This window comes from Onthophagus taurus, chromosome 6 (genome assembly GCF_036711975.1).
Source record: "Onthophagus taurus isolate NC chromosome 6, IU_Otau_3.0, whole genome shotgun sequence".
In the NCBI taxonomy this organism is placed as follows: domain Eukaryota; kingdom Metazoa; phylum Arthropoda; class Insecta; order Coleoptera; family Scarabaeidae; genus Onthophagus; species Onthophagus taurus.
This window is the reverse complement of record NC_091971.1, coordinates 5,188,014-5,210,544: the sequence shown is the minus strand read 5'-3', so window position 1 is coordinate 5,210,544 and position 22,531 is coordinate 5,188,014. Positions and strand designations below refer to the sequence as shown.

At 30.2% G+C, this 22,531-nt stretch overlaps 1 protein-coding gene across 8 annotated transcripts in view; it reads right to left on the bottom strand.

Annotated features, from left to right (window-relative positions):
- Positions 1–22,531, bottom strand: part of LOC111420646 (four and a half LIM domains protein limpet) — a 65,315-nt gene that overhangs the window by 1,902 nt on the left and 40,882 nt on the right. For 5 of the 8 annotated variants that reach the window (XM_071197049.1, XM_071197045.1, XM_071197046.1 and 2 more), the window contains 3 exons: positions 9,558–9,758; positions 9,323–9,497; positions 2,564–2,733 (listed from right to left, as the gene is read on the bottom strand). In XM_071197049.1, the coding sequence (XP_071053150.1) occupies positions 2,564–2,733; positions 9,323–9,497; positions 9,558–9,758 (546 nt within the window). Of the gene's footprint in view, positions 1–2,563; positions 2,734–3,466; positions 3,792–9,322; positions 9,498–9,557; positions 9,759–10,419; positions 10,713–10,742; positions 11,000–22,531 lie in introns of those variants that run through there. The other 3 variants (XM_071197050.1, XM_071197051.1, XM_071197052.1) reach the window with 3 other exon arrangements.

Below are 22,531 nucleotides of genomic sequence, written 5' to 3'. Positions count from 1 at the left end.
AAATTTGGTTGAAAGAAATACAACGAGTCTAAAACTGGTTTCTAGTTGAGTTCTTGGTGATTTTCTTTGATAATGAGTCTCGCTTATGACATTTATGGGTTGAAATTCATAGAAAAAAGAGATTTTATTTGGTTGCGTCATTATAATGACATGTAATGGTCTGAACCTAACCTCAAAATCAATGAAATCAAATAGTAAGAAACACAACGAGTATAAAACCGGTTTTTAGTTGAATTCTTGATAATATTCTTTGATGACGAGTCTTGATTATGACATTTATGGGTTGAGATTTATAGAAAAGAGCGATTTTATTTGGTTGATTCATTATTATGACATAAATGGTCCGAACATAACCTCAAATCAATGAAATTTAGTTGTAAGAAATACAACGAGTCTAAAACTGGTTTTTAGTTGAGTTTTTGGCGATTTTCAGTGATGATGAGTCTCGATTATGACATTTATGGGTTGAGATTTATAGAAAAGAGCGATTTTATTTGGTTGATTCATTATTATGACTTGAATGTAGCCCCAGGGATCTTTGACAGGAGAACTTGGGACTGATTGTACGTCGAAATCCCACCGTAAGATGGCATTAGCATCTATACTAAAATAATTTAATTAAACTAACAATTTTATTATTAATAGTGGGAATGATGAGAGACAGCAATAACAATTATTACCAGTATCATTCTTTTAATTTAAAAAGTATAGATTCCAATTCGTGTTAAATTTTTAAATTTGTCGCTAACTTCAACTTTTAAAAGTTGAAGCAAGTTGAAGTTTGTTCAGAATGACAGATGAAAATGTCATTTTAAAGTGATTTTTCGGTAGGTAAGAATATAATAAAGTAATAAAGGTATGATTAAATAATTAAATTATAATTGAGATTATAGCTTTGTTTCAACTAACGTTATAACTGGTTGGAAGATCGTCAGATGCAATCTCACATGTCATATTATGATGCAGTGATATTGAAATGTGGCGGCATTATTTGACAGGTGTAATTGCCATAAGTAATTGCATCTGAGGATTTCCCAACCAGTCGGAACGTTAATTGGAACCATATAGTGGTTGCAAACACTTTCCAAATAGTTATTCTGTGGTTGGAGCTTTTATATATAAACCGAATCCAACCTGTATTCTAGTGGTTCGGTTCTTAGCTGAATAATTCCAAAGTATCCCCAACAGATGGCGCCACATGCGTTCAATTTTTAGTACGAAGTTTTTGTTTAACCTTACCTTTTGTGTAACCTTAAAATCAATGAAATCAAGTTGTAAGAATCACAACGAGTCTAAAATTGGTTTCTAGTTGAGTTCTTGGCGATTTTCTTTGATGATGAGTCGCGATTATGACATTTATGGGCTGAGATGTATAGAAAAGAGCGATTTTATTTGGTTATTATGACATGTAATGGTCTGAACCTAACCTCAAAATCAATGAAATCAAGATGTAAGAAACACAACGAGTCTAAAACTGGTTTCTAGTTCAGTTATGGGTTAAGATTCATAGAAAAGAGCGATTTTATTTGGTTGATTCATTATTATGACATGTCATGGTCTGAACCTAACCTCAAAATCAATGAAATTAGGTTGTGATAAACAGAACGAGTCTAAAACTGGTTTCTAATTGAGTTCTTGACAATACTCTTTGATGATGAGTCTCGATTAGGACATTTATAGGATGAAATTCATATAAAAGAGCGATTTTGTTTGATTGACTCATTATTATGACATGTAATGGTCTGAACCTAACCTCAAAATCAATGAAATGAAGTTTTAAGAAACACAACGAGTCTAAAATTGGTTTCTAGTTGAGTTCTTGGCGATTTTCTTTGATGATGAGTCTCGATTATGACATTTATGGATTGAGATTTATAGAAAAAAACGATTTTATTTGGTTGATCCCTTATTCTGACAAGTAATGGGCTGAAACTAACCTCAAAATCAATGAAATTAGGTTGTAAGAAAGACAACGAGTCTAAAACTAGTTTCTAGTTGAGTTCTTGAAGATTTTCTTTGATGACGAGTCTCGATTATGACATTTATGGATTGAGATTTATAGAAAAGAACGATTTTAGTTGGTTGATTCAATATTATGACATGTAATGGTTTGAACCTAACCTCAAAGTCAATAAAATTTGGTTGTAAGAAAGACAATGAATGCAAAATTGGTTTCTAGTTGAGTTCTTGGCAATTTTTTTTTGATGATGAGTCTCGATTATAACATTTATGAGTTGCAATTCATAGAAAAGAGCGATTTTATTTGGTTGATTCATATTATGACATGTAATGGCCTGAACCTAACCTCTGTAAGAAATACGAGTCTAAAACTGGTTTTTAATTAACTTCTTGGCAATATTCGGCAGAATGTGGTAGTTTTACACAGGGTTATTTTTTATTTTTGTAGCTTAGGTTACCGACACTTTAACGTTTTGACATGTGTCATAAATATAGTACATCAAAACCAAGGAATAAGAGTCATCAACGCAAATAATGATTAATATTTACATTTTGAGCTGATAACGGGTTTCATATCCTTTGTAATTTATTTTTGTTTTCTTACCTTGTCGCATTTAATGCAACGAGTAGCATATTTCTCTTCGTAACACTTGGCGCAATAAATTTCTTGTTCCCTCGGGATGAAACTTTGAGTTCCAATCGGTGTCTTACAAACAACGCAACAGAAACATTTTTCGTGCCACTGCCTCGTCTTGTATTCCATTTTCTTCGTTCCTGCAACACAAAAAAAGAATTATCTTTAACCAAGAACGCGATATCGAATTTTTTTAAAGTCATGATTCGATTTCAATGTCTCAGCTTCAAGTTTTTAACATTGACCCATATAACCCACACTCGTCTCTTCCATATACAGGGATAACGTACGGTTTAGAAAAGAAACAAAGTTGGTGCCAATGCCATTAAAGAAAAAGTTAAAAAATCGAAGTAAAGTAATTATAAAGACGTGGTGTGAAAAAAATTCTTTGTTGTTGTCTTTAAGATAAATATTAATCTTAATGAGGTAATTCGGTCTTCAACTTTGAACTTTTTAAGATTGACCAAAAATTACTCACCACTATAATTAAGTATGAATGTAGAATTTAACAAGGATATCAATTTCACTTTCAATTTTTATTACCTGCGTTGAATTAAATAATAATAATATTAAGTAAAGTTAAAATGTGTAAGTTTTTTTATGGTTTCGTGACCGCAAAAAACGTATCGAATATCGTGCATCCCTTAGGGGCATGGGATTTTGAGACCCAATTTTAAATAATATACTAGGAACCGGTTGACACCAAGGTTTTCTAACGCAGTCACGATATTGACTCTATTTTATTTATTTGTTGCCCTAGACTTGGAATAGTTCCTAAACAATTACCTAGGTACCATTAAATTTCGCTTTCATAAATCTTAAATGTCTTTAGAACAAATTAATTATTGATTTTTAATTTTAAAAGTATCGAACCTAAAGGTAACTTTGTAGGATCTCCCATTAAACACTCAGAACCCGCAGAACACTTAAAACTTTTATTTTGTCCAGGTAATTCCATTGAAAGAATAGCAACATCTTCATTTCTTTCCTTAGCCTTTTTAATTCTATCTTCACCAACAGTTTTAGTTTGAAGTTTTAACCCACTCATTTGATCACTCAGTATAGTAGCCATTTTAATTATTCGAAAAAAAACTTTAAATTAAAATTAAAAAAAAATATATAAACTTTAACTTGTAACACTTTCTGTTTGTGTCATCGCGAGCAAGTCTTTTAAAGGACTGTTGTTAAACCGATCGTGTCAGGCCGTCTCATATGACTGAGGATTTTCAATTGACTGACGACGGCCGGTGTGTTTGTTCCACCTTTTCGTCGGATATGGTAGAAACCAAAATTGGTCCTCACAAGAAAAGAATGAAACCTACGCGTTAATTGAATCTAAAGCTCGTTAGTTCAAATAATCTTCACGTTGAAGGTAAGTGAGCCTACGCAGACTTTGTGGCGGCGATAATCTTTCTTTTCTAACTCTGACTAATAACATGGAGTGTTTTTTTTCTAAAGAGAAATTCCTAGTAATGCAATTAAAATTTTTTGGGCTTTATCTGTAATGTGGTTTTAATCATTGTTGGTGTATTTTTGAGATTCTGGTTGGAATTTTTATGCTTTATCATCGTAGTTATGATTAAAGTAATAAATTTTGTTACTCAACGAATTGATATTTTAGTTTTTAAATTTTATCTCAAAATATTTATAATACAATATATTTAATGTTATATACTGCTTTAAAGAGAAATGTTTAAGCTTTAATTTATGACATAAATTATTTCTTATCTCTTAAAAGTAAGATTAGTAAGATTATATACCAGCTTGAAGAGGAAAGCTTCAGCTTTAATTGAAGGTATAAAACATTTCTTATCTCCTAAAAATAAAATTAGGACGATGTTTTGAAAAGCTACAAATTTCTCCAACTTTAGGTTAAGTTTAACATTGATTCTGTAAGTTTTATCACAAAATTTTTCTAATCCAACATATTTAAAGTTATATACTGCCTTAAAGAGGAATCTTTAAGCTTTAATTTAAGACATAAATCATTTCTTATCTCCTAAAAATAAGGTCAGGACGACGATTTGAAAATATTCGATTTCTAATAATATTATGACAACCTAATAATTGATTTCTTAAGTTTTATCTCAAAATTTTTATAATGCATTGTATTTAAGATTATATACCAGCTTGAAGAGGAAAGTTTCAGCTTTAATTTAAGGTATAAAACATTTCTTATCTCCTAAAAATAAGGTTAGGACGATGTTTTGAAAAGCTTCAAATTTTGCCAATTTTTGGTTAAGTTTAAAATTGATTCTGAGAGTTTTATCACAAAATTTTTCTAATCCAATATATTTAAAGTTATATACTGCCTTAAAGAGGAATGTTTAAGCTTTAATTTAAGACATAAATTATTTCTTATTTCCTAAAAATAAGGTCAGGACGACGATTTGAAAATGTTTGATTTCTAATAATATTATGACAATCTAATAATTGATTTCTTAAGTTTTATCTCAAAATTTTTATAATGCAATGTATTTGAGGTTATATACCAGCTTGAAGAGGAAAGTTTCAGCTTTAATTTAAGGTATAAAACATTTTTTATCTCCTAAAAATAAAGTTAGGACGATGTTTTGAAAAGCTTAAAATTTTGCCAATATTAGGTTAAGTTTAAAATTGATTCTGAGAGTTTTATCACAAAATTTTTCTAATCCAATATATTTAAAGTTATATACTGCCTTAAAGAGGAATGTTTAAGCTTTAATTTAAGACATAAATCATTTCTTATCTCTTAAAAGTAAGGTTAGGACGACGATTTGAAAATGTTCGATTTCTAATAATACTATGACAACCTAATAATTGATTTCTTAAGTTTTATCTCAAAATTTTTATAATGCAATGTATTTAAGATTATATATCAGCTTGAAGAGGAAAGTTTCAGCTTTAATTTAAGGCATAAAACATTTCTTATCTCCTAAAAATAAAGTTAGGACGATGTTTTGAAAAGCTTCAAATTTTGCCTATTTTAGGTTAAGTTTAAACTTGATTCTGTGAGTTGTATCACAAAATTTTTCTAATCCAACATATTTAAAGTTATATACTGCCTTAAAGAGGAATGTTTAAGCTTTAATTTAAGACATACATCATTTCTTATCTCCTAAAAATAAGGTCAGGACGACGATTTGAAAATGTTCGATTTCTAATAATATTATGACAACCTAATAATTGATTTATTAAGTTTTATCTCAAAATTTTTATAATGCATTGTATTTAAGATTATATACCAGCTTGAAGAGGAAGGTTTCAGCTTTAATTTAAGGCATAAAACATTTCTTATCTCCTAAAAATAAAGTTAGGATGATGTTTTGAAAAGCTACTAATTCCTCCAATTTTAGGTTAAGTTTAACATTGATTGTGTAAGCTTTATCACAAAATTTTTCTAATCCAACATATTTAAAATTATATACTACCTTAAAGAGGAATGTTTAAGCTTTAATTTAAGACATAAATCATTTCTTATCTCCTAAAAATAAGGTCAAGGCAACATTTTGAAAATCTTCGATTTTTATATATTTCAGGTTGGGTTAAAAATTGATATCTTAGCCTTTAATTTTTATCAAAACGTCGTCTTGCCCTTATTTTTTTAACATAAGATATGATTTATGTCTTAAATTAAACAAAAATTTTAAATTTTTATTTCCCACTGAACAGTACAGCAAGAAAAGCGTTCTGTCAACCAATAAAAGCTTATAACTTCTAAATCACACATAAAAATCACGGAAGATTTTTGAATTAATCTTAATATACATAAAAATAACTAATAATTAATCAATCATCATTAAAAAAGTTACATTATTTTTTATGATCGTAAAAATTATAAGTGATGATTTAAGAGAAAATTGGCAGGTGCACACCTACAATCAACTTAAACAAACTAAGCGAACGTGAACAAAAATGACCGCATCCGTTAAAATAGACATGATGTAATGTAACACCTTAAGCCCAACTCGTTTGCCACAACTTCCTATTAATCTATTAAGATTACAAATAACCATTTGTTTGTGGCACGTCTCGTAAATGAATTACGAACACCTTTCAATGTTAAATCGAAACGTTAAGAATTATTACCAACACTTATTTAAAAGATTTTCTTCAATTTATTCAAAAAATTACTTATTTCAAAACAAAGTTTGCACGAAACGTTAGACCGTCAACTTTTCAATTTCCCCTTAATGTTTATTCAAACATTTTAAAATAAAAGGATTGGATTACGTAAGAGATTTAAAAAGAAATCTCCTTTTATATTTTCAAGTACAACACGAAGAAAAGTTATTAAAATTATTTACTGTGTGTTATTATAAAGTGTTCAACTTGATCTGGTTAAATCTTTAAAAAAGTCTTGGTATGATTCATCGTGACCTACCTAATAAACATTTTTATATTAACGAGGGGGCCCCGTTTCGCCCAAATATGGAGACTATGCTAAAACGTTTGCAGTGTCGTTCGTTTAAAAAAAAGGGTACCGTGCAAAACTTTCGATATCTACAAAATTGACATTTCGTTTCCTCTGATGGAAACGAACCGAGCTGACGACGACATGTTTTCACCATCGAGCCATATAAAGGCTGGAATTTCGCATTAAGAATTTTAAGGTCGTCGACGAACGAAGAACGACTTGACGCGATTTTATTTTATCTTTCTAAATTTGTTTCAATTTAAAAAACGAACAATTATGTCATTGATCGTATTATGACGTGTCGTAAATTTTTTTATAACCAAGTTTTGGATTATAAAGATTTTGCAATCGAAATTTAATAGCTGACAATGGTATCAAAGTAAACAGACGTTCTTTTGTTGAAAAATAAAAGAGGATTGTTTGTGTTGATGATAATTAAATTAATTTGAATTTGTTTGCTCTCTTTGTGTTTGTGAGATCGTAAAGTTGTTTGATTACCGAAGTAATTATCACTGTTGCGACACCGAAAACAAGAATTTCCATTATTCAAATGCAAGAAAAAAATTGTTATTGATGTTAAACGCTTTAAACAAGATGATAGAATCGGTTTATGATCACTTAAAAGTATTATTTTTTTTGATTTTTAGAATTTAATAGATGGGTCTGTTTGAAACTATTGATTTGAAGATATTGACCTTATTTTTAGGAGATAAGGAATGATCTATACTTTAAATTACAGCTGAAACCTTCCTTTTCGGGATGCTGTATAATTTTCAATATGTTATAAAAATTTTGAGATAAAACTTAAGAAATCAATTTTTAGCTTATCATAAAATTAATAGAAATTGAAGTTTTTTAAAATATCGTCTTGTCCTTATTTTAAGAAATAATTTATGTCTTAAATTAAAGCTGAAACATTTCTCTTCAGCTTTTATTTAAAACATAAATTATTCCTTATCTTCTAAAGATACGACGATGTTTTGAAAATTTTCAATTTTTATCAATTTCAAATTAGGTTAAAAATGATATTTTAGTTTTATTTCAAAATTGTTATAATGCAATATATTTAAAGTTATATACTGGCTTAAAGAGGAATGTTTAAGCTTTAATTTAAGACATAATACATTTCTTATCTCTTAAAAATAAGGTCAAGACGACGATTTGAAAATCTCCGATTTTAATAATATTATTATAACCTAATAATTCATTTTTTAAGTTTTATCTCAACATTTTTATAATGCAATGTATTTAAGATTATATACTACCTTAAAGAGGAAAGTTTCAGCTTTAATTTAAGGTATAAAACATTTCTTATCTCCTAAAAATAAGGTTAGGACGGTGTTTTGAAAAGATTCAAATTTTACCAATTTTAGGTTAACTTTAAAATTGATTCTGTAAGTTTTATCACAAAATTTTTCTAATCCAATGTATTTAAAGTTATATACTGCCTTAAAGAGGAATGTTCAAGCTTTAATTTAAGACATAAATCATTTCTTATCTCCTAAAAATAAGGTCAAGACGACGATTTGAAAATCTCCGATTTTAATAATATTATTACAACCTAATAATTCATTTTTTAAGTTTTATCTCAAAATTTTTATAATGTAATGTATTTAAGATTATATACCAGCTTGAAGAGGAAAGTTTCAGCTTTAGTTTAAAGTATAAAACATTTCTTATCTCCTAAAAATAAGGTTAGGACGGTGTTTTGAAAAGATTCAAATTTTGCCAATTTTAGATTAAGTTTAAAATTGATTCTGTAAGTTTTATCACAAAATTTTTCTAATCCAATGTATTTAAAGTTATATACTGCCTTAAAGAGGAATGTTTAAGCTTTAATTTAAGACATAAATCATTTTATATCTCCTAAAAATAAGGTCAGGACGACGATTTGAAAATCTTCGATTTTTATTGATTTCAGGTTAAGTTAAAAATTGATATTTTAGTTTTTAACCTTTATCTCAAAATTTTTATAATGCAATATATTTAAGGTTATATACCACCTTAAACATGAATGCTTAAGCTTTAATTTAAAACATAAATCATTTCTTATCTCTTAAAAATACGGCCAGGACGATGATTTGAAAATCTTCGATTTTTATTGATTTCAGATTGAGTTAAAAAATTGATATTTCAGTTTTTAACCTTTATCTCAAAATTTTTATAATGCAATAACTTCAAGGTTATATATTGCCTTAAAGGTGAATATTTAAACTGTAATTTGAGACATAAATCATTTCTTATCTTCTAAAAATAAGGTTAGGACGACGCTTAGAATATCTTCAAGCTTTTTAATTTTCAATTAAGTTGAATAGATAAATAAGTATACATACCAGCACGGAAGATTTCTCCACAACCATCGCATCTCGACGCGAATTTCTCATCGTAACAACGTCCGCAATAAATACGATCGGCTTTCGAACCAAATTGTTTGTCCACGAGAGATTCGCCGCAAATGGTACAAAGGAAGCAAGCTTCGTGCCAATGTTTATCTTTGTATGACAAATCCTGTAACAACAACCAAAAAAGATGTTTATTTTACTAAAGAAATCAAAAAATGTTATTTACCTTGGAGTCAATTCCAATGATTTTATTACACTTTTCGCAACCATTTGCGAAAACCGATTCGTAGCATGCAACGCAATACGGATGATCATCCCTCAAGACGTACCTTTGGCCAGTAAGACTTTCGTCGCATTGCCAACAACAAAAATGCTGTCCATGCCAATCTTTATTCATGGCCTTGGTGTACTCTCCACTGAAAATAAGCTAAATTGATTTTAATTAATATTTATTTTAATAATCGCAGGTTTAAGAATGATTAATTATTTTATTTTTGATAGTAATGAAGATATATAAATTAATCATTCTTAAAAGCTGCACAAATAGAGAGAATGAGAGAATTAAGAGAAAAAGTATTAAAAGAAAGAATTAAGAAGGGCGAAAGCTTTTTTGTTTGTTTATTTACAAAGTATATATTTTAAGTTTATTGGTCTTAATGTTTTAATACGGAAATTTTACAACTAAGACAAAAAAACAGGAAAGGGTGTATAAATTAGTGATTGGTGAGTAAGCGATATCATCATTTTGTAGACGACACAAAAACGAGGGTTACCTTCAAAATACAAAAACTAATATATTCATTTTAAAAAAGTGTCTATTTTTTTTTTTTATTGAGTTTTTAAAATCGAAAGAAAAATTAATCCTACATTGATCTTAGGATTTATTTTTCTTCCGTCATTTTAGATCGTAAAAATTTGGTGTAAATGAGACAATATTTGCGCCTCCTTAACAAAATTCGAAATGATTGGGCCGCGTCCAAATCGGAAATTTAAGACGGTAGCCTAAATTTAAACCAGGGCTGCGTGTTACGCCAGCAAATATTAGCTCGGAGAGTAGATCTGTTATCGGCGAAGTACAAAACGTGTACCTTTGTGTCAAATAGGGGTACGTGTTGGCGCTACCTAAATTTTTGGGGCGTATTAAACTTTGACTGTGAATAAAAGTTGGTGTATTTTTGTATTTTAACGACAAAAAAAAAATAAAATAAACTAACGAGTGGAGAATAATTCATTACAAAAATGAAGGGTGGAACAAACACATCAATCAGTAATGATAGACAACTTTTATGCACAATACGACGTCACAATCCTAAAAGAAAAGAAAACATTGGACCAAAACGTAGTTCTTCTGAATCATTTTTTTTTTGGTTTTGGGGTTGTTCCATTTATGATCCGAAGGGCCAACACGTACCCCTGGTTTCCATTGCTAGTTCTCTCGATCTCGGTGATGGTAACATCTGTGCCGTCGTCGTCCCTCCTCTTGGTGGTCGTAGTCTTCTTCACCTTCTTCGTTTTCTTTTCGGTGATGGTGAAATTCGAATGGATGTCTACGTCACCCATGATTTTTGATTCTCGTTTCGTTAACGGATTCTATGAAAAACGCGCACCACAATATAACTCGAGGATCGCTGCTTCTAAGCGTCGCGACGCCGACTGATTCTAAACGCGTCCCGACGCTCTGGAAGAGTGTAGCTTTGGTATTTTTGGATTCATGATACACTTTGGTGCCGGGTGCAGAAGAACAGTATCCGAAGGCGTTACGGGGAGATGTCGAAAATATCCCGACGCCTGCCCGAACTCCTCACTTGTTAAGTAACTGATCCTAAGGGATTTACTATTTTATTTCGAAATTCTATATCTAAAACTATAAAAACCATCAAGAGAAACTAAGCTTTTTTCTTATCTTCTTTATTCAAGACTATTCATGCTTTCATAATCTTCCAATTATTATAAATTTATGTTAAGTTGAAAATTGAGACTTTGGTTTTTTATTGTTATCTCAAAATTTTTATTATGCAACATATTTATAATTATGTATCATCTTGAAGAGGAAACTTCCAGCATTAATTTAAGGCATAAATCATTTTCTAGTTCCAAAAAATACGGTTATGGCGACGTTTTGAAAATCATCAATTTCTAATATTCTAAGAATATGTTTAAAATTCACTTTTTAAGGTTAATCCCAAAATTTTTATTATGCAATATATTTATGATTATGTATCATCTTGAAGAGGAAACTTCCAGCTTTAATTTAAGGCATAAATCGTTTTCTAGTTCCAAAAAATAAGGTTATGGCGACGTTTTGGAAATCATCAATTTCTATTATTCTAAGAATATGTTTAAAATTCATTTTTTAAGGTTAATCCCAAAATTTTTATTATGCAATATATTTATGATTATGTATCATCTTGAAGAGGAAACTTCCAGCTTTAATTTAAGGCATAAATCATTTTCTAGTTCCAAAAAATAAGGTTATGGCGACGTTTTGAAAATCATCAACTTCTAATATTCTAAGAATATGTTTAAAATTCACTTTTTAAGGTTAATCCCAAAATTTTTATTATGCAATATATTTATGATTATGTATCATCTTGAAGAGGAAACTTCCAGCTTTAATTTAAGGCATAAATCGTTTTTTAGTTCCAAAAAATAAGGTTATGGCGACGTTTTGAAAATCATCAATTTCTAATATTCTAAGAATATGTTTAAAATTCACTTTTTAAGCTTAATCTCAAAATTTTTATTACGTACTATATTTATGATTATATATCATCATGAAGAGAAAACTTCCAGCTTTAATTTAAGGCATAAATCATTTTCTAGTTAAAAAAAATAAGGTTATGGCGACGTTTTGAAAATCATCAATTTCTAATATTCTAAGAATATGTTTAAAATTCACTTTTTAAGGTTAATCTCAAAATTTTTATTATGCAATATATTTATGATTATGTATCATCTTGACGAGGAAGCTTCCAGCTTTAATTTAAGGCATAAATCGTTTTCTAGTTCCAAAAAATAACGTTACAGCGACATTTTGAAAATCATCAATTTCTATTATTCTAAGGAAACGTTTAAAATTCACTTTTTAAGCTTAATCTCAAAATTTTTATTATGCACTATATTTATGATTATATATCATCATGAAGAGAAAACTTCCAGCTTTAATTTAAGGCATAAATCATTTTCTAGTTCCAAAAAATAAGGTTATGGCGACGTTTTGAAAATCATCAATTTCTATTATTCTAAGAATATGTTTAAAATTCACTTTTTAAGGTTAATCCCAAAATTTTTATTATGCAATATATTTATGATTATGTATCATCTTGAAGAGGAAACTTCCAGCTTCAATTTAAGGCATAAATCGTTTTCTAGTTTCAAAAAATAAGGTTATGGCGACGTTTTGAAAATCATCAATTTCTAATATTCTAAGAATATGTTTAAAATTCACTTTTTAAGGTTAATCCCAAAATTTTTATTATGCAATATATTTATGATTATGTATCATCTTGAAGAGGAAACTTCCAGCTTCAATTTAAGGCATAAATCGTTTTCTAGTTTCAAAAAATAAGGTTATGGCGACGTTTTGAAAATCATCAATTTCTAATATTCTAAGAATATGTTTAAAATTCACTTTTTAAGGTTAATCTCAAAATTTTTATTATGCAATATATTTATGATTATGTATCATCTTGAAGAGGACGCTTCCAGCTTTAATTTAAGGCATAAATCGTTTTCTAATTCCAAAAAATAAGGTTAAGGCGATGTTTTGAAAATCATCAATTTCTGTTATTTTAATATGTTTAAAATTCACTTTTTAAGCTTAATCTCAAAATTTTTATTATGCAATATATTTATGATTATGTATCATCTTGAAGAGGAAGCTTCCCGCTTTAATTTAAGGCATAAATCGTTTTCTAGTTCAAAAAAATAACGTTACAGCGACATTTTGAAAATCATCAATTTCTATTATTCTAAGGAAACGTTTAAAATTCACTTTTTAAGCTTAATCTCAAAATTTTTATTATGCAATATATTTATGATTATGTATCATCTTGAAGAGGAAGCTTCCAGCTTTAATTTAAGGCATAAATCGTTTTCTAGTTCCAAAAAATAAGGTTAAGGCGATGTTTTGAAAATCATCAATTTCTGTTATTTTAATACGTTTAAAATTCACTTTTTAAGCTTAATCTCAAAATTTTTATTATGCAATATATTTATGATTATGTATCATCTTGAAGAGGAAACTTCCAGCTTTAATTTAAGGCATAAATCATTTTCTAGTTCCAAAAAATAAGGTTATGGCGACGTTTTGAAAATCATCAATTTCTAATATTCTAAGAATATCTTTAAAATTCACTTTTTAAGCTTAATCTCAAAATTTTAATTATGTACTATATTTATGATTATATATCATCATGAAGAGGAAACTTCCAGCTTTAATTTAAGGCATAAATCGTTTTCTAGTTCCAAAAAATAACGTTAAGGCGACGATTTGAAAATCATCAATTTCTATTATTCTAACATGTTTAAAATTCACTTTTTAAGCTTAATCTCAAAATTTTTATTATGTAGTATATTTATGATTATATATCACCATGAAGAGGAAACGTCCAGCTTTAATTTAAGGCATAAATCGTTTTCTAGTTCCAAAAAATAACGTTACAGCGACATTTTGAAAATCATCAATTTCTATTATTCTAAGGAAACGTTTAAAATTCACTTTTTAAGCTTAATCTCAAAATTTTTATTATGCAATATATTTATGATTATGTATCATCTTGAAGAGGAAGCTTCCAGCTTTAATTTAAGGCATAAATCGTTTTCTAGTTCCAAAAAATAAGGTTAAGGCGATGTTTTGAAAATCATCAATTTCTGTTATTTTAATACGTTTAAAATTCACTTTTTAAGCTTAATCTCAAAATTTTTATTATGCAATATATTTATGATTATGTATCATCTTGAAGAGGAAACTTCCAGCTTTAATTTAAGGCATAAATCATTTTCTAGTTCCAAAAAATAAGGTTATGGCGACGTTTTGAAAATCATCAATTTCTAATATTCTAAGAATATCTTTAAAATTCACTTTTTAAGCTTAATCTCAAAATTTTAATTATGTACTATATTTATGATTATATATCATCATGAAGAGGAAACTTCCAGCTTTAATTTAAGGCATAAATCGTTTTCTAGTTCCAAAAAATAACGTTAAGGCGACGATTTGAAAATCATCAATTTCTATTATTCTAACATGTTTAAAATTCACTTTTTAAGCTTAATCTCAAAATTTTTATTATGTAGTATATTTATGATTATATATCACCATGAAGAGGAAACGTCCAGCTTTAATTTAAGGCATAAATCGTTTTCTAGTTCCAAAAAATAACGTTACAGCGACATTTTGAAAATCATCAATTTCTATTATTCTAAGGAAACGTTTAAAATTCACTTTTTAAGCTTAATCTCAAAATTTTTATTATGCACTATATTTATGATTATATATCATCATGAAGAGAAAACTTCCAGCTTTAATTTAAGGCATAAATCATTTTCTAGTTCCAAAAAATAAGGTTATGGCGACGTTTTGAAAATCATCAATTTCTATTATTCTAAGAATATGTTTAAAATTCACTTTTTAAGGTTAATCCCAAAATTTTTATTATGCAATATATTTATGATTATGTATCATCTTGAAGAGGAAACTTCCAGCTTCAATTTAAGGCATAAATCGTTTTCTAGTTTCAAAAAATAAGGTTATGGCGACGTTTTGAAAATCATCAATTTCTAATATTCTAAGAATATGTTTAAAATTCACTTTTTAAGGTTAATCCCAAAATTTTTATTATGCAATATATTTATGATTATGTATCATCTTGAAGAGGAAACTTCCAGCTTCAATTTAAGGCATAAATCGTTTTCTAGTTTCAAAAAATAAGGTTATGGCGACGTTTTGAAAATCATCAATTTCTAATATTCTAAGAATATGTTTAAAATTCACTTTTTAAGGTTAATCTCAAAATTTTTATTATGCAATATATTTATGATTATGTATCATCTTGAAGAGGAAGCTTCCAGCTTTAATTTAAGGCATAAATCATTTTCTAGTTCCAAAAAATAAGGTTATGGCGACGTTTTGAAAATCATCAATTTCTAATATTCTTAGAATATGTTTAAAATTCACTTTTTAAGGTTAATCTCAAAATTTTTATTATGCAATATATTTATGATTATGTATCATCTTGAAGAGGAGACTTCCAGCTTTAATTTAAGGCATAAATCGGTTTTTAGTTTCAAAAAATAAAGTTAAGGCGACGTTTTGAAAATCATCAATTTCTAATATTCTAAGAATATGTTTAAAATTCACTTTTTAAGGTTAATCTCAAAATTTTTATTATGCAATATATTTATAATTATGTATCATCTTGAAAAGGAAACTTCCAGCTTTCATTTAAGGCATAATTCGTTTTTTAGTTCCAAAAAATAAGGTTAAGGCGACGTATTGAAAATCATCAATTTCTAATATTCTAAAGATATGTTTAAAATTCACTTTTTAAGCTTAATCTCAAAATTTGTATTATGCAATATATTTATGATTATGTATCATCTTGAAGAGGAAGCTTCCAGCTTTAATTTAAGGCATAAATCATTTTCTAGTTCCAAAAAATAAGGTTACAGCGACGTTTTTGAAAATCATCAATTTCTATGGAAACGTTTAAAATTCACTTTTTAAGCTTAATCTCAAAATTTTTATTATGCATTATATTTATGATAATGTATCATCTTGAAGAGGAATGTTTTATCTTTAATTTAAGGTATTAATCATTTCTTATCTCCTAAAATTAAGGTCAATGTGATGTATAATCTTCAAATTTTATTAATTCGCTTAATTTATAATACACTTTGGTGCCGGGTGCAAAAGAACGGTATCCGAAGGCGATGTCGAAAATATCCCGAATTCACTTGTTAACTAACAGATCCTACTACTTTATTTCTAAATTCTACATCTACAACTACAAAAAGCATCAAAAGAAATTAAAGGGATGATTTGAAACGGGGAAAAATCCATTTTTCACTTTACCCAGAAAGCTTCTTTCGTGTCTTTACTTCCACCAGGTTCCGAAACCACCTCTTTATTCACTTCAATATTAAGTTCTTTATTAACCTCTTTATTTTTCATTTCTCGTCTTCGCCTAAAATCTTTTTTCTTCTCCTCTTTTTGTTTAACACCGTCAAGTGAATTTTTAAAATTATCATCAAAAATTAAATTAAATTTTGTTTCATCTCCATCTAAAATTTCTTTGAATGGAGACGGCGATCTCGACCAATAATCTCTATCAACAATTTGAAAATTCTCCGTTGATTTCAACATCACCTCCTTACTATCGGTGAAAGATTTCGATCTTCTTCTTGTGTTCAATTTAACGTTTCTTGGTTCAGGCGAAACGGATCTTTGTTTCTTTTTTGAAACATCTATGTTGTGTTTATGGAACAATTTTGAACGGTGATCATCGACTTCAACGGAACGTTTCGCTCTTGGGGAACTCGATCTGCTTCTGCTGGGTGATCTCGAGCTTGATCTGGATCTAATCGGTAAAGAGTTCGACCAAAATGTAGTTGAGCTATGGTCTTTTTCAACTTCTTCTTCGTCTACTTCCGTTACGTTTATACTGGGATTTTCGGCGAGTTCGCAAATACTTCCTCTAGGTGCTAATCGTTCGTAAGTGGGAAAAGGAGAAGCTTCTCTTCGGCCATGAACAGGATCAACAGAAATTTCTTCCCCCAAATAAACTCTTTCAACACTTGATGAAATTCTATCTTCGTTTCTTTGTGTTGGTAAATTTGTCGCGATATCCAAAATAAATTCTTGTATCCTCCCCATTGATTTATCGTGTGATTCCTCTTTAGTTTCATGCTGAACATTATCAATACTAATTTTTTTTACTCCAGAATGTGTATTATCGTCTTTTTCAGTATCAACTTCGCATCGTAACGTCAACGTGTGTTTTTTGGCTAGTTGCTGCTTGTAGTTGTCTGCGATGCCGTCCAAATCTTCGTTGTTGCCGCGGTCGGCGGGCGTGAGTTGCCTACGCAGGTGGAAATAAAACGCTACAAGTTCCAAAACACCCACGCAAGAGAGGAGTGTCGAATAGATCAGACCCATTTCGGCCCGACTAACTAAAAATCAATCGGTGTTGACAATGCTTAGCACAAAACTGAAGATAAAACTCCAATAAACAAGTCACGTTCAACTATCTAAGCACGTTTTACATACTGTAAAGTTTTAGTACTAAGTGCTGAAACGAGCGAGATGGGAGTTTCATTTGGCGAATTGTACCTGGCCGTTACATGAAAATTAAGTTAGGAGCGCCGGTCCAAAATCCGTAGTCGCGTCCTTGATATTTACTATATTAGAAAAACATCCAATAATAGAGTGCAACTTATTGGCAATGAACAAATTTATTATAAATTTAGGTACGTAGATAAAATTTTCTTGTATCTAATGGATCGATTTCTCAACGAAATTAGGTCGAGTTCAGTATAGATTTTATTGTAAACTTTACGTTGGAATTACTGCCAAGAAATATTTTTGGATTTACCTACATAACATTTTTTATCATAAATAATTTAATCACTTAATAATTACCGTAATAAATCATTTGTTAAGTTAACGACTTAAACGTTTAACAGTAATTACTACTTTTTAAAAACCACAATGAAGTGCTACAACCGTTATTAGTGATTACCTAATGAGTCGGAAATACTTAATCATACCTTTATGAAATAAATAATGAAAGTGCCAGACTTTTACAGATGTCTCGTTACTATTTTTGGAGCGTATCCATAGAGAAGAATATACGCGACACTCTCGTTTGCCCCAAATCGCAAATATCATGTAGAACAAGCCGACTAGAGTAAAGTGGGATCTTTGCCAATTGCGCGATCTGTTCACTATTTAAATACTAATTTTCAATATTTTAGACACAATTTAAAAAAAAATTTAAATTAAGATGATGCATCTCTCATTAATTGATTACACCAGGAATTTCATATAACTCGCAATATATGAATGAAGTAACTATAGTTACAAAATTACTATAGACGCACGTTACTCAAGACGGCTAAACCCGAATGATTTGAATTCTAGATCTTGTGTTAGTTCCAGTTATAGTGGAAAACAAGAACTAATACTAGACCTAGAACTGGAAACATTCGGGTTTAGCCGCACGTCTCTTAAGATGGCTAAACCCGAATGATTCTAGATCTAGGTCTTGTGTTAATTCTATTGATAAAACTAGAACTAACACTAGACCTAGAACTAGAAAGCTTCGGGTTTAGCCGCACGTCTCTCAAGACGGCTAAACCCGAATGATTCTAATTCTAGGTCTTGTGTTAATTCTAGTGATAGTGTAAAACTAGAACTAACACTAGACCCAGAACTAGAAAGCTTCCGGTTTAGCCACACGTCTCTTAAGACTGCTAAAGGCGAATAATTCTAGTTCCAGATCTTGTGTTAGTTCTAGTATTGCACTATCACTAAAACTAAAACAAGACCTAGAATTAGAATCATTCGGGTTTAGCCACACGTCTCCCAAGACGGCTAAACCCGAATGATTCTAGTTCTAGGTCTTGTGTTAGTTCTAGTAGTGTATTATCACTAAAACTAAAACAAGACCTAGAACTAGAATCATTCGAATTTAGCCACACGTCCCTCAAAACGGCTAAACCCGAATGATTCTAGTTCTAGGTCTTGTGTTAGTTCTAGTAGTGCACAATCACTAAAACTAAAACAAGACCTAGAATCATTCGGGTTTAGCCGCACGTCTCTCAAGACGGCTAAACCCCAATGATTCTAGTTCTAGGTTTTGTGTTAGTTCTAGTAGTGCACAATCACTAAAACTAAAACAAGACCTAGAATCATTCGGGTTTAGCCACACGTCTCTTAAGACGGCTAAACCCGAATGATTCTAGTTGTAGGTCTTGTGTTAGTTCTAGTATTGCACTCTATCACTAAAACTAAAACAAGACCTAGAACTAGAATCATTCGGGTTTAGCCGCACGTCTCTCAAGACGGCTAAACCCGAATTATTCTAGTTCTAGGTCTTGTGTTAGTTCTAGTATTGCACTATCACTAAAATTAAAAGAAGACCTAGAACTAGAATCATTCGGGTTTAGCCACACGTCTCTCAAGACGGCTAAACCCGAATCATTCTAGTTCTAGCTCTTGTGTTAGTTCTAGTAGTGCATTATCACTAAAACAAGAATTAGAACTAGAATCATTCGGATTTAGCCACACGTCCCTCAAAACGGCTAAACCTGAATGATTCTAGTTCTTGTGTTAGTTCTAGTAGTGCACAATCACTAAAACTAAAACAAGACCTAGAACTAGAATCATTCGGGTTTAGCCACACGTCTCTCAAGACGGCTAAACCCGAATGATTCTAGTTCTAGGTCTAGTGTTAGTTCTAGTTTTAATTGTTATGCAGCACTAGACCAAGAACTAGATTCGTTCGGGTTTAGCCGTCTTAAGGGGCGCACGGCTAAATGGCATGTCTCTAGTTCTAGTGCTAGTGTTAGTCTAGTTTAATTTGTTATTGAGCGCTAGATTGTTGTATATTTTTATTAAGCTATAACACATCGAGGTTTTACTGTAATGTCAAATTATATTGACATGTTGCATTTTATGTGGGACAAAGTAAGTAGAGAAGAACTATATTTTAGAATATTGCATCTTAAGTAAAATTCACTGTATATCATCTTATTACGCAGATGAGTTGAACAATTTCTTTATTAAAACCCCTCTTGACTTAGTTAAAAATTTACCAACTCCTAAACATGACCCTATACTCATTTGTGACATTCCTTTCTTTGTGCCTAACCTTAGAATGACTCTGAATGCTGTCACTCAAGTTGAGGTTCGTGATACAATAAACTCATTAAGGAATGGCCCTGCAAGGGATTGCTTTGGATTCTCTGTCAGCTTTATAAAGAGAACTATCAACATATATGTCTCACCATTAACCAAACATATAAATTGTTCTTTGAAGGAAGGCACATTTCCGGACTTGCTAAAGAGTGCATTGGTAGTTCCAGTTTTCAAAAATGGTAGTAAAGACAATATCAAAAATCCTGCCGATGTTCTAAAAGTATATGAAAAGATTATTTATAATAGGATTGCAGAATACCTCTAGGGTCAAAATATGTTTTTTAGAGGCCAATTCGGATTTCGTAGAGGGCGGTTGTACTGAGAATGCGGTGGTTGAGTTTGTTAACTTCTGCCATAATGCTTTTGATTATTGTGTGTCATTATTTCTGGACCTGTCGCGCGCTTTCGACTATGTCTCCATCATGTATTCTCTTGCAGAAATTACAAACTAAATATAATATGGATCATATAATTATAAATTTGCTACACTCATATTTATTGCTGTGTCTGAATGACAATAAAACTGTCCAACTTTCCTTGCGTTTGCGTAGGCTTGTGGTTCGAAATCCTAACGTAGTAATTTTTTTAGGAACATATATCACCGCCTTTCATTGCGCTTTGCCAATCATTTTAATGGTATGGAGTCTAAAATAAGTAAAAATATTTATTTGCTGCGTAGATTTGCTGCTGGTGTTTAGCTATTCAATTCTTGCATGGGGTGCTTATCCTGGGAGTGAACAAATGTTTAAAATACAACGTAGGGCTGTGCGTGTTCTGGCAGGTATAACTTACGGAGATGATTCCCGCCCTGCTTTTGTCCGACTGTCTATTCTCATTGTGCCATCGCTATATATATTGCGTTGTATTATGTACGTTATGGAGAACCGTAATTTGGTCAGAAAACATTCTAATATTCATTCTCACAATACACGAGGGAGAGAAAATCTTTGCCCAGACTTTTTCAGACTGTCAAGAACCCAGAACGGAACCTTGTATATGGGCCAAAAACTGTTTAATAGATTACCTCGATGGTTACATGAGTTATCTTCCGCTGGAATTAATGCACGGTTAATAATATTTTTAAATTGTAATGTTGACGATATGCAAATTTTGAGTATTTCTGTAGTTTTAATTACTACATTATGTGTTTTGACAGGTATAAGAGTGCATGCACTTTTTTGCATAAATAAAGAAATATTATTATTAACATTATAATGTGTTTTAAGAAATTGTAATTTTAAAATAATGATTCAAAGGATATTTATAGAAGTTACACATTCAAGAAGTGTCATTGAGAAAATGTTATTAACGTAACGAACGCTAAAAATAAGTAATTGGGGATTTATGTAATTATTCAGATACATAGATAAACTTTGTATTTATATACATATATGAGAGATATTTATGTAATCTCAAGAATTAAGGAACAAAATTGAGACAAGTCGAAAAAAAAGGACTTATTTGACATACTTCGTTCTGTTTCATTCCTTTTTATGATCCAGCTTTCCTGCCAGCGTTTGTGGGGATTTTAAGCTGAACGTTTAGTTTCTGGTTTTTGTGCTTTTGCCCGTTTAACGATTTGTGTTATCTGATCAACGTGATCCATCCATTGCCATCTCACCACGTCCTGCATTCCCAGCCTTTTATACTTCTTAAGGCTCTCATTTCTGTAGTCTATATTATGACCTTATATGGGATGTCTCGGCTATAAACGTAATTACTTGGTCTATTATACCATTATAAGACTAAATAAACATGGGCTAACACTTTCACCCTGCCTTATATCTGAAGTCACCTTGATTAAGTTTTCTTACTATTCTTATATACCATTATTATTAAATGTGCAAAAATTGTTTTGATGTCATAAACGTTGTACCAAAAATAACTTCAATACACTCCGTAAACACCTGCTTAGTTTTCAACGTTTGGCAACTATTGTAGTTGCATGATTAAATTATACGCCACACATCATTTATTTTTAACAAAAAAATAAATAAGGAAAATATTTACGAGAAGAGTTCTTTGCTGATTAATCATTTACGTTTAGTCATCATTTCATGTCTAAAGATCCATTCATTATGCAGTTTGGTTGAAGATGACCTAGTTCGTGAGATGAACAGGAGCGTATACATACAGAACGTGGGATTGCATCGAAACCGAAAGGACGAAGCACGTTAAAGTAGTTTGTCTTTAGAGTAACCCATTATGAAACCATGACCTTGTTTATTTCAGAATTAATTGTCATACTGAAATTCTTGTTGGGAAAAATAAAATTTTAT